This window comes from Leucoraja erinacea, chromosome 40, assembly GCF_028641065.1.
Source record: "Leucoraja erinacea ecotype New England chromosome 40, Leri_hhj_1, whole genome shotgun sequence".
In the NCBI taxonomy this organism is placed as follows: Eukaryota; Metazoa; Chordata; class Chondrichthyes; order Rajiformes; family Rajidae; genus Leucoraja; species Leucoraja erinaceus.
In genome coordinates this window covers 1,547,406-1,559,975 of record NC_073416.1, presented here as the reverse complement: position 1 = coordinate 1,559,975, position 12,570 = coordinate 1,547,406, and the positions used below count along the sequence as shown (strand labels likewise).

Genomic DNA, 12,570 nt, shown 5'->3' with positions numbered 1-12,570 from the left:
CTGCATTTCAGTACAGATAGCCACTCCAGTCAGCCTCCCTCCCTCCTTCCCGACGCACACACACACACACACACACACATACACACACACACACAGCACAGCGAGCCGCCGGGAAGAGCTATAGCTCGTTGCTTTCTGCTCCGGCTCCTACAGTCAAGCGGGCTGCTGATGATCCTGTGCCGAGGCGGACGTGGACGTGGAGACGAGCTCTGCTTAGCCCTGGCTGATGTGTGCGAAGACCCTGCCATTCATCTGAAGCGGCAGATGCTCGAATAGGGGACCAGCGAGTGAATCCTGTATATATATATATATATCTCCCCACACACGCACACATACACACACGCACAGCAGAGCAGAGCAGTGAGACTCCGAGGAGCAGCAAGCGCTCTCCTCTCCCCTCCTCTCTCATCCTCTCCTCCTCTCTCCCCTTCCTATCTCCCCCATCCTCTCCTCCTCTCTCCTCTTCTCTCTCCTCCTCCTCTCTCCCCTTCCTATCTCCCTCATCCTCTCCTCCCCTCTCCCCTCTCTCCTCCTCTCCTCTCCCATCCTCTCTCCCCGTCTCCTCTCTCATCCTTTCTCCTCCTCTCTCTTCTCTCTCATCCCCTCTCCTCTCCCATCCTCTCCTCTCCTCTCCCATCCTCTCCTCTCCTCTCCCATCCTCTCTCCTCGTCTCCTCTCTCATTCTTTCTCCTCCTCTCTCATTCTCTCTCCTCTCCTCTCCTCTCCTCTCCTCTCCTCTCCCATCCTCTCCTCTCTCCTCCTCTCCTCTCCCATCCTCTCTCATCGTCTCCTCTCCTCTCCTCTCTCACCCTCTCCTCTCTCATCCTCTCCTCTCCTCTCTCATCGTCTCCTCTCTCATCCTTTCTCCTCCTCTCCCATCCTCTCCCATCCTCTCCCATCCTCTCCTCTCCTCCTCTCTCCCCCATCCTCTCTCCTCACCTGCTCCGCGCTTATTCCTCTCCCCGGAGGCTGCGAGACCCGATGGATTTGAAAGGGGAGCCCGAAGATGCGGAGAGGACGCCGCCTTGCAGCGTGCAGGCTTTCGCCGGCAGCTCCACTCTGCACGGGATCAGTCACATCTTCACCTACGGGCGCCTGTCGTTCAGGCGAGCCGTGTGGACGCTGGCTTTCCTGGGCTCCCTGTCCCTCCTCGCCCACGTCTTCGTGCAGAGGGTGAGATACTACCTGGAGTACCCGCATGTCACCAAGCTGGACGAGATCAGCGCCTACAACCTGACCTTCCCGGCCGTCACCATCTGCAACCTCAACGAGTTCCGCTTCAGCAAGATCACCAAGAACGACCTGTACCACGCCGGCGAGCTGCTGGCGCTGCTCAACAACAAGTTCGAGATCCCCGACCCCTACGTGGCGGAGAAACACGTCCTGGATGTCCTGGTGGAGAAGGCCAACTTCGGCAACTTCAAGCCCAAGCCCTTCAACATGAGGGAGTTCTACGACCGGGCTGGCCATGAGATGAAGGACATGCTCCTGGACTGCAAGTACCGAGGCAAAGAATGCACTCACCAGCAGTTCCAAGTCGTGAGTACCGCCATTCAACTTCCTTGTGTGCTGTCCTGGGCTCAGAGCAAAGTTGCTCTGTTTGTCTTTGTGGGACGTGCTCTTGTTTGGAGGCCCTCCTCCCAGTTTTGTCTGAGGCGTTTGGAGGGGGGATGTATGTCCCAAACATTGCCTTGTGTACACTCCCCGGTGTTCCCCCTGATTTTGACCCTCCTCCCCTCCTCTCCCCCCCCTCCCCCCTCCCCTGTCACCCCCCTCCTCTCCCCACCTCCCCTCCCCTCCTCCCCCCTCCCCCCCCCCTCCCCTCCTCCCCCCCCCCCCCTCCCCTCCCCCCCTCCCCCCCCCCCTCCCACTCCCCTCCTCCCCCCCCCCCTCCCCCCCCCTCCTCCCCCTCCCCTCCTCCCCTCCTCCCCCCTCCCTCCCTACTCCCCTCCTCTCCCCTCCCCTCCTCTCCTCCCCTCCCCTCCCCTCCCCCCTCCCCTCCCCTCCCCTCCTCCCCCCTCCCCCCCCCCCCCCCCCTCCCCTCCCCCCTCCCCCCCCCCCCCCCTCCTCTCCCCCCCCCCTTCCCCCCTCCCTCCCCCCGCCTCCCCTCCTCTCCCCCCCTCCTCCTCCCCCCCCCCCCTCTCCCTCCCCCCCCCCCTCTCCCCTCCCCTCCCCCCCCATCCCCCTCCTCCCCTGGTGTGTTGTAACGAGCAGTGTGTGTTGTTGTTATTGTTGTTATCTCTCTGGCCTTGCCTCTCTGTGTCACGGCGACCATTATGTAGCAGGTGCTGGACTTGCACGGTTTTGGGGGTAGGGGTGGCTGAGACTTCGGTTTGTGAGGAGAGTGGACAAAAAAGTCATTTTAAAAAAAAACAAGCAGCGTTCAAACTGAAATAGAAGCAAAATATCCATCTCGGGCCAGGCTCGGGGTTGTTGTTGGGAAAATCCCTGTGTTAATGGGATAAGGAGGCCTAGCAGTCCCTCCCATCACACAACCGAGAACACATTTCAACAGAGCATGCAGCTAAAAGTGAAAGCTTACTGACAGCAGTAAGCCACAGTGTTACACATCTACATGCAATCTTCCAAGATATTGAAGTGCAGTTGCATGGAAAACAATCAGCAAAGCTCCAATCAGTTTGTACAAGGATTGGGGGGATGGTGGGGGGGGGGGGGGGGGGGGGGGTGAGATTAGCAGATTACAATACAGGTCTGGTGCAGTGAATTCCCACTGGAACATGGGGAGGAAGGAACTAGGGTGAGTCCAGCATTGAGGCTGTACATTCTTGAATCAAGCCTTCTCCGTAAACACGTCTCTCATTTGCGGAGATGACGATATCTTACTTTGTTTAAAACTGAAATAGTATGTGTGTGTTTGTGTAAACAGTGGTGACTGCTGTCATATATGTGACTTGTTGGTACTGCTGTGAATCTCACCAATATAGCAGCTTTTCCACCCAGTCTGGTGACCTCAGTAGGGGATTGACAAGAGATTTCTGACATGTGCAATTCAGAGCTGAGGAGGGTTTCAGAGGGTTAATTGTCAGGAGTACATCATGTGCTTCTCAGCAAGATGTTTAGGTACAGCCACCTTCATTCATCTGCATGTGTTACTTAAATGAGATCGGTTTAGAAGTTGACGACAAACTTTGACGCAGACTTTCTTTCTGCACCTCCAACAGAGGGCCTTGATGTGCCGAAATGTTTAAGCAGGAACTGTGCAGATGCTGGAAAATCGAAGGTGGACAGAAATGCTGGAGAAACTCAGCTGGGTGAGGCAGCATCTACAGAGCGAAGGAAATAGGCAACGTTTCGGGTCTGAAGAAACGTTGCCTATTTCCTTCGCTCCATAGATGCTGCCTCACCCAGCTGAGTTTCTCCAGCGTTTTTGTCAGCCTCAATGTGCCAGATCTATTTCCCTGTCTGTTATTGACTGGCTTAAATCACTTTGACCTCGGAAAGTGAGAGCTATTAATTTACCAATAGTTCCTCGTGTAATTCCTCTTGAAATAATAGACCCCTGCTAGGGACAAACATACACCCCCAAGAATCTTTTCCGCTATCTGATATCCAGAGCGTTGCTCTCCAGGCAGAGACGACTGCAGTTTGGTGGATGAGGCGGATGGTGCAGCAAAGCTTTGTCCTTGCGTTCCAAACGAAAGCTGGACATAGTCCTACAATTGTACAGGGTCTTGGTGAGACCACACCTGGAGTATTGCATACAGTTTTGGTCTCCTAATCTGAGGAAGGACATTCTTGCCATAGAGGATTTGAGTCTAGGAGCAGGGAGGTTCTACTGCAGTTGTACAGGGTCTTGGTGAGACCACACCTGGAGTATTGCGTACAGTTTTGGTCTCCTAATCTGAGGAAGGACATTCTTGCCATAGAGGATTTGAGTATAGGAGCAGGGAGGTTCTACTGCAGTTGTACAGGGTCTTGGTGAGACCACACCTGGAGTATTGCGTACAGTTTTGGTCTCCTAATCTGAGGAAAGACATTCTTGCCACAGAGGGAGTACAGAGAAGGTTCACCAGACTGATTCCTGGGATGTCAGGACTTTCATATGAAGAAAGACTGGATACTCGGCTTGTACTCGCTAGATTTTAGAAGATCGAGGGGGGATCTTATAGAAACGTACAAAATTCTTAAGGGGTTGGACAGGCTAGATGCAGGAAGATTGTTCCCGATGTTGGGGAAGTCCAGAACAAGGGGTCACAGTTTAAGGATAAGGGGGAAATCTTTTAGGACCGAGATGGGAAAAACATTTTTCACACAGAGAGTGGTGAATCTGTGGAATTCCCTGCCACAGAAGGTAGTTGAGGCCACAGTTCATTGGCTATATTTAAGAGGGAGTTAGATGTGGCCCTTGTGGCTAAAGGGATCAGGGGGTGTGGAGAGAAGGCAGAGACGGGATACCGAGTTGGATGATCAGCCATGATCATATTGAATGGCGGTGCAGGCTCGAAGGGCCGAATGGCCTCTACTCCTGCACCTATTGTCTATGTCTCTATGTTTCTATGAAAGGGTTGTCTCATTTGATCGCCACAACCTGGCTCGTTGAGCAGTAATGAGAGTGCTCCTTTGCAATGAAAGGCGAGCTGTGGGGGTGGGGGGAGCTTGGTCGAATGCTCAGGAATGAGTCCGGCGTTGTCATCTCGGGGTGGATTTTGGGTCTTGGCGAATGAATCACACCACCGTCTCCCCTCGTGACCAGCGGAGGAGGCTTGTGGTTTGGGATGGCCAGCGTTTCGAGTCAATACAAGTGGCGGACAGCGGGGGGATGCGCCGGGGGGCTCCTGGGTCCTTTCACCCTTATTTATTTTTATTTTTGGCGATTGGAATGTGGTGGGTGAATCACCCCAGTCCTACCTGGTCGGAGACCACCGTCGAACTGGAGCAGCGCTGGGGCCTGCGGGGATCAGCTTCGCGGCGGTGTAGATGCTGGGACATCTACCAGAGCGGGCGATGCCTTAGGCTTGTGCGGTAATCTTGGGACCGTTGACGGCACCGCGGAGCCTGGGATCCGAGATCGCCAGTGTCGGGGGTTCGGCCGGCGCGGCCTGTGAACTTTGGTCGTTGCAGTCTTCGGGGGGGAAGCGGGGTTCAGTCCTGGCCGTGATATGTTCAGAGATGATCCAGCCACAGAGGGCTGGACACCGGTCTTGGAACCTTTCCGACCTCAAAGGGGAAAGACAATTTTTGGAGATTTTGTGGGGGGACGTTTCAACCAGAGCTCATATGGATTTATTGCATTGAATTTAATCAATCTCTGTAAAGCATCAAGTAAATAAAAAACAGAGAACCTTTACAATTTTATGGAGATTTGAAGTTTGAATGCAGAGCAATTGTGATCTTGTTGGATGTGCAACAGCCTGAAGAGGTCTTGTTCTTGGTTTCTTGGTCCTCCAAAATATTCCAAATGGAATTTAAACTGGAGGTGGTGAAGGGAGGGCTTAAGCCAGAAAGGGTTATTGGGAAGAAAGAGCTACTTTAAATTTAGTTGCATCTGGTTGGGTAACTATAGTTGGGTGGAGATTATTCCATGCTTTAATTGTGCGGGGGAAGAACGAATTGCTGTCCACATCTGTCTTTGTAGCTGGGATCACAAATTGGATCCAATGCCCTCGTCTGCTCCTAATTGGTTTGGGTTTGGTGTAGGTCTTGTAATCTATGTCGAGTGGACCATTTAACATTTTGTAAAAACAGGTCAATCGGTGAGCTTCACGTCTGTCTTGGAGAGGGTTCCTTCCACCCCAGAGATTTCAGAAGTTTGGCTTGTACTCGCTTGAATTTAGGAGATTGAGGGGGGATCTTATTTCATTTGGACCTCAACGGGGTCCAAATGACAAATAAATTGTATTGTATTGTATTGTATAGAAACTTACAAAATTTACAAAAAACGTACAAAATTCTTAAGAGGTTGGACAGGCTAGATGCAGGAAGATTGTTCCCGATGTTGGGGAAGTCCAGGACAAGGGGGTCACAGTTTAAGGATAAGGGGGAAATCCTTTAAGACTGAGATGAGAAAAACATTTTTTTTTTTTTTTTTTTTTTTTTTTTTTTTGAAAATATTTTTTATTGGAGATAGGTACATAATCTATTACATCATTACTGTCTTACATTTTTAAATTGATAATATTGTCAGTTATTATTACATTGTCTCCAATACTTTTTACCTTTTTCTTCATTTTTTTTTAAACTAGATAGAACTAAAGAGATAGATGAAATAGAGGAAGAAAAGAAAAGAAAGGATAAGGGGGAAATCTTTTAGGACCGAGATGAGAAAAACATTTTTCACACAGAGAGTGGTGAATCTGTGGAATTCTCTGCCACAGAGGGTAGTTGAGGCCACAGTTCATTGGCTATATTTAAGAGGGAGTTAGATGTGGCCCTTGTGGCTAAAGGGGTCAGAGGGTATGGAGAGAAGGCAGGTACGGGATACTGAGTTGGATGATCAGCCATGATCATATTGAATGGCGAATGGTGCAGGCTCGAAGGGCCGAATGGCCTCTACTCCTGCACCTGTTGTCTATGTTTCTATGTATTGTTCAAACGGAACATACAGCAAAGGGTCATTGTGGTGTCGATTGTGTACAGCCAGGGTCCGACATTGTCTTTGGGCTAAATGTGTGTCTTGCAATGAGAGGAACACCAAAAAAGTGGTTCAAGCAGCAGAATCTCTCTGCTACTTCAACCGCGGACCAGTTTGTTGATGTTATTGAGCAGAGGCTTGGTGTCTCCAAGTCAATTTTCCCTCATGAGTTTACAAGTTTAACAAAAATCTGACTTTTAATCTCAATGTCATTCCTTTGTAACAATCAACCACTGGGCAATTCTTCAGTAATTACAGATGTATTGTGCTTTCTGTATTTCATTTCAAATCTGGTAGCTGAAGTCACTAATTTCTGAAAACATAATCACAGCAGCCAGAATTTCCCCTTGTGTTTTTTGAACCAGCAAAAGGTATGGAGGCAGGAACACAAAAATGCTGGAGAAACTCAGCGGGTACAACAGCGTCTATGGAGCGAAGGAAATAGGCAACGTATATCCTTAAGCTGTGATCCCTAGTTCTGGATGTCCCCAACATCGGGACTAATCTTCCTGAATCTAACCTGTCCAGTCCCTTAAGAATTTTGTAAGTTTCTATAAGATCCCCCCTCAATCTCCTAAATTCTGGCGAGTACAAGCCGAGTCTATCCAGTCTTTCTTCAAATGAAAGTCCTGACATCCCAGGAATCAGTCTGGTGAACCTTCTCTGCACTCCCTCTATGGCAATAATATCCAGTCTTTCTTCAAATGAAAGTCCTGACATCCCAGGAATCAGTCTGGGATACTTTATTGTAATTCACTTCTTCTTCCTGCGTATGGAGTGCACAGCCTAAAGTTGTCGGACAACTTGTTCTATTTGACCTTTTTTGACGGTGCACGCCAGGTTGATTGCATTCGTTGGAACAGGGCGGACCACGTGGGGGTTGCAATCTCCCACCCCTGGCACTCAGTGGCGGACTGGGTCTAAAAATATTGGTTGCCAGGAGACAAAGGGGGCCCACTTCGTCACGGGGCCCACTTGATATAGTGGGCCCACTTCATCAGGGGCCTACTTGATATAGTGGGCCCACTTCATCAGGGGCCTACTTGATATAGTGGGCCCACTTCATCAGGGGCCTACTTGCCATCGGGCAAGCTGACACCCTGGCCAGTCCGCCACTGCTGGCACTTCACTGTGTCAGCCTGAACCATTGTTGAGATGTCCATGTGGCGGTGGTGAACATGGCTTCTGCTGGTGTTAACTCAATCGCATAAGTGGCCGGGACTTGATGTCAAAGGCTCTGCAAATCATGCCGCGAATCATTTAAATTAGCAAGGAGTTATGGCAACTGGTAATGGGTTATCGACAGAGATGTCGTTTCGAGATTGAAGGCGAGATTGGAGATGGGTTGGGCAACATCCTCATATTTTTGTAACAGCTCCTTGTCTTGTCATGAGAGATGACTTCAAAAAAAATCTATACTTTTATCGCCGCGAAGTTTTACAGTGAATAGCGGACAGAGACGAACAATAGCGTGTGCATCACCATGCTGGGGGGCTGAACTTTCTGACCGCGCGTCCTATTATTTTTAACAACAGTGAGAGGCAAACACAGCTTCTGGTAGAGAGCAACCTATTTAAGCAAGACATTATTTTAGGTTCCAGTCTTTTTTTAAAACCTCATGCGGGGATAAGTGCGGAAGGTGGCAGGAAGCAAGTCGCGTTTGAAATGTCACACTTATTTTCCTTCTCCCAGGTTTGCCCCTTCTTCTTTGATGAGACCTCTGCAGAGAGTCACAGTGCAAGCTGCAGTGACTGCCTGTCTCCTCAGACTGCTCGGTTCAGCTCCCAGTTGCAGACACCAGGAGGTGCTGCTGCCGTGGTATCTCTGATCCCCTCCCTGGTGCTTCAAACCACACTGTGTCTCCTTTACCATATCTCCTTCAGACACCACTCCAATCCTGTGATGTGTTGGGAGCAGAATTAGGCCATTTGGCCCATCACGTCTACTCCACCATTCAATCAGGGCTGATCTATCTCTCCCTCCTAACCCCATTCTCCTGCCTTCTCCCCATAACCTCTAACACCCGTACTAATCAAGTATCTCTCTATTTAATGAACATTGAATTCTCCCAATTTTGTTAGCCCTTGCTGTCTCCTCCCATCCCCCAGCCCTCGGGCTCCTCCTCCTCCTTTTTCCTTCCTTCTCCCCGCCACCCCCTATCAGTCTGAAGAAGGGTTTTGGCCCGAAACGTTACCTATTTCCTTCGCTCCATAGATGCTGCTCCCCCAGCTGAGTTTACGACCTCTAGTCCTAGACTCTCCCACAAGATTCCCCCACAAGGGGACCTACAATGCATTCTGCAAGCTCAAATGAAATGATCCCATGCCCGTGTGGGTTATTTGGCAATTCTGTGGTGAAATGTATTCAAGTAAGTACTTTTGCGATAAATTTCTGAAAAGTAGATTGGAAATAATTTACCTTTTTAAGAAACACTGTAAAGATTGGAATACAGTTGTAATGCTTGCTTAACATTGTAATTGGCTCATACATCACAAGAGACTTCTTGTTACTGCCCATGAATCAAAGCCAGGGCAGTCTTGAAAAACATAATATTGTTAATTTATCAAGCAAACAGACTCCATTAATTTAAAGACGGCACGAACAAACTTTCACAATCCCTGACAATGTCTGTAGTTATCAATATTCCACGTACGTGACAGCGAGAAGGGGCAGCGACTTGTGTCTTACGGTTTGGTTGTGGTGAGCAACACCGGGTGCAGTCAAAAACGCAAGAGTGTCCTCATGCCCCTGTCCCACTTAGGAAACCTGAACGGAAACCTTTGGAGACTTTGCGCCCCAGCCAAGGTTTCCGTGCGGTTCCCGGAGGTTGCAGGTGGTTGCCGGAGGTTGCAGGTAGTGGAAGCAGGTAGGGAGACTGACAGAAACCTCCGGGAACCGCACGGAAACCTCGGGTGGGGCGCAAAGTCTCCAGAGGTTTCCGTTCAGGTTTCCTAAGTGGGACAGGGGCATTATTTTGTCCTGCTCAAGATGGAACTGCAGGAAAATTGAAGGTAGACAAAAATGCTGGAGAAACTCAGCGGGTGCAGCAGCATCTATGGAGCGAAGGAAATAGGCAACGTTTCGTCTAGATAGATAGATAGATAGATAGATAGATAGATAGATAGATAGATAGATAGATAGATAGATAGATAGATAGGTAGATAGATAGATAGATAGATAGGTAGATAGATAGATAGGTAGGTAGATAGGTAGGTAGATAGGTAGGTTGGTAGATAGATAGATATAATATAGATAGAAGATAGACACAAAGTGCTGGAGTAATTCAGCAAGACAGGCAGCATCTCTGGAGGGAAGGAATGGGTGATGTTTTGGTTCGGGACTCATTCAGAAGGGTCTTCGGGTCTCGACCCATGCCTTCTCTCCAGAGATGCTGCCCGTCCCGCTGAGTTACTCCAGCATTTTGTGTATATCTTCAGTTTAAACCAGCATCTACAGTTCCTTCCTGCACATAAGCACATATTTATATATATATAAAATATACATACACACACACACGCACACACATTTATATATATACTAGACCAAGTGCAAACCCGTTGGGTCTGTTTCCCCAACGCGGATTTGCACGCCCACACACACACACACACACACACACACACACACACGCATACACACACGTGTGCGTAAAAAAAAGACCACAATAATAAGTGCAAAAGTCCTGATGTTGTTATTTTGTGTTAGAATGCAATTTGTTTCATAAAGCAATTTTTGTATGTCACCTTTGTAACCCTGTCTGTTAAGTCTGAGAATTCTAGATGTGATTGAATCAAATATTAAGGAAGGTGGATGATAGCATTTATAAAACGTCATTGTAATCGAAACATTCAGAATGACTCTGGTATATTTTTCTGAGTCACCAAAAATCATTCCACAGTGGCGATGGAGTGAACTGCCAGCCATGCCTTCTCACAGGAAGCCTGCATTTAGCCCTGCTCTTACTGACTTGTACACAGGTGCAGGGATCAATTCCCTTAGCCTCCCCCCCCCCCCCCCACCCCCCGACTCCATCCAAGGACCCCGACTGAGGCAGAGGTTCACCTGCACCTCCTCCAACCTCATCTACTGTATCCGCTGTTCCAGGTGTCAACTTCTCTACATCGGTGAGACCAAGTGCAGGCTCGACAACCTCCGCTCAGTTCGTATTAACCTACCTGATCTCCTGGTGGCCCAGCACTTTAACTCCCCCTTCCACCCCCACACTGACCTTTCTGTCCTGGGCCTCCTCCATTGTCAGAGTGAGGCCCAGCGCAAATGGAGGTTCAGCACCTCATATTTCGCTTGGGCAGCTTACACCCCAGCGGTATGAACATTGACTTCTCCAACTTCAGATAGCCCTTGCTTTCCCTCTCTCTCCATCCCCTCCCCCTTCCCAGTTCTCCCACCAGTCTAACTGTCTCCGACTACATTCTATCTCTGTACCGCCCACTCCCCTGATATTAGTCACGAGAAGGGTCTCGATCCGAAACGTCACCCATTCCTTCTCTCCAGAGATGCTGACTGCACCCCGCTGAGTTACTCCAGCACTCTGTGAAACGTCACCTATCCATGTTCTCCACAGATGCTGCCTGACCCGCTGAGTTACTCCAGCACTCTGTGAAACGTCACCTATCCATGTTCTCCACAGATGCTGCCTGACCCGCTGAGTTACTCCAGCACTCTGTGAAACGTCACCTATCCATGTTCTCCACAGATGCTGCCTGTTCTCCCCACTGAGTTACTCCAGCACTCTGTGAAACGTCACCTATCCATGTTCTCCACAGATGCTGCCTGACCCACTGAGTTACTCCAGCACTCTGTGAAACGTCACCTATCCATGTTCCCCACAGATGCTGCCTGACCCGCTGAGTTACTCCAGCACTCTGTGAAACGTCACCTATCCATGTTCTCCACAGATGCTGCCTGACCCGCTGAATTACTCCAGCACTCTGTGTCGGCAGTGATCAAGTGTTGCATTGTGATGATCTGAGCATCAAACCTGGAGCTGTGTGTTGGTCAATATGAAGGAAACAACTGCAGATGCTGGTTCAAACTGAAGATAATGTCTATCTTTGGTCAATGTGAACCTTGTGCAATGTTGGCGGGTCAGTTAGTCATAACTTTTTTTCAGAAGGCGCAGTTTTATCTTTGCTGAGGGTTTTATAATGCAAAGCCAGTTTTGAGCTCCAGTAGCAACATTTGGGTGATGAGTGTATGGAACGAGCTGCCGGAGGAGGTAGTTGAGGCAGGAACTATCCCAACGTTTAAGAAGCATTTGGACAGGTAGATGGATAGGACAGGTTTGGAGGGATATGGACCAAACGCGGGCAGGTGGGATAAGTGTAGCTGGGACATGTTGGCAGGTGTGATCAAGTTGGGCCGAAGGGCCTATTTCCACACTGTATCACTCTATGACTCTATTTGCTGAGTTTGAGATTTATCAACTGAGGATGTTGCTTCAATAGCTTCATTTTTAATTTGCTTCTTATGTTTTGGATATTGAGCGTGGCCTCAAGTATCATTTAACAATTATGTTTGTACGATTGTTTTTGTCAGACTTTTGAGCAAATATTTGTTCCTGGTCATCGTCGTGGCGATCCCTCAAGGTCGACGAGGATGGTCTATGTTCTGTTGTATTCATGGACTCTCAGTTGGCTTATGAGTCCAATCCTGGCTTTGAAAGTTCTTCGGCATTGAGAACAGTTAATTCCGTTTTCTTCTCTTTTCTTCTAACTCTGTGCATCTCTTGGCTTCGAAGGTCGCTGTTCCTTCTTGGATGATGGTTCACCAGAGTTTCCTGTCCTTGGTACACAAAAAAGCTGGAGAAACTCAGCGGGTGCAGCAGCATCTGTGGAGTGAAGGAAAAAGGCAACGTTTCGGGCCGAAACCCTTCTTCAGACTGATCGGGGGGGGGGGGTTGGGGGGAGAAGGCGGGGAAAAGGAGGAGGGCCCGAAGGCTGGGGGATGGGAGGAGCAAGCAG

General features: G+C 49.4%; 1 protein-coding gene across 2 annotated transcripts in view; it reads left to right on the top strand.

The window, feature by feature from the left end:
- The first annotated feature begins 292 nt into the window (after positions 1-292).
- The window catches only part of asic1b (acid-sensing (proton-gated) ion channel 1b), a 365,289-nt gene continuing 353,011 nt past the window's right edge, over positions 293-12,570 (top strand). For both annotated transcript variants that reach the window (XM_055664318.1, XM_055664316.1), the window contains exon 1: positions 293-1,539. In XM_055664318.1, the coding sequence (XP_055520293.1) occupies positions 982-1,539 (558 nt within the window). In that variant the 5' untranslated portion in view covers positions 293-981. The remainder of the gene's footprint in view (positions 1,540-12,570) is intronic.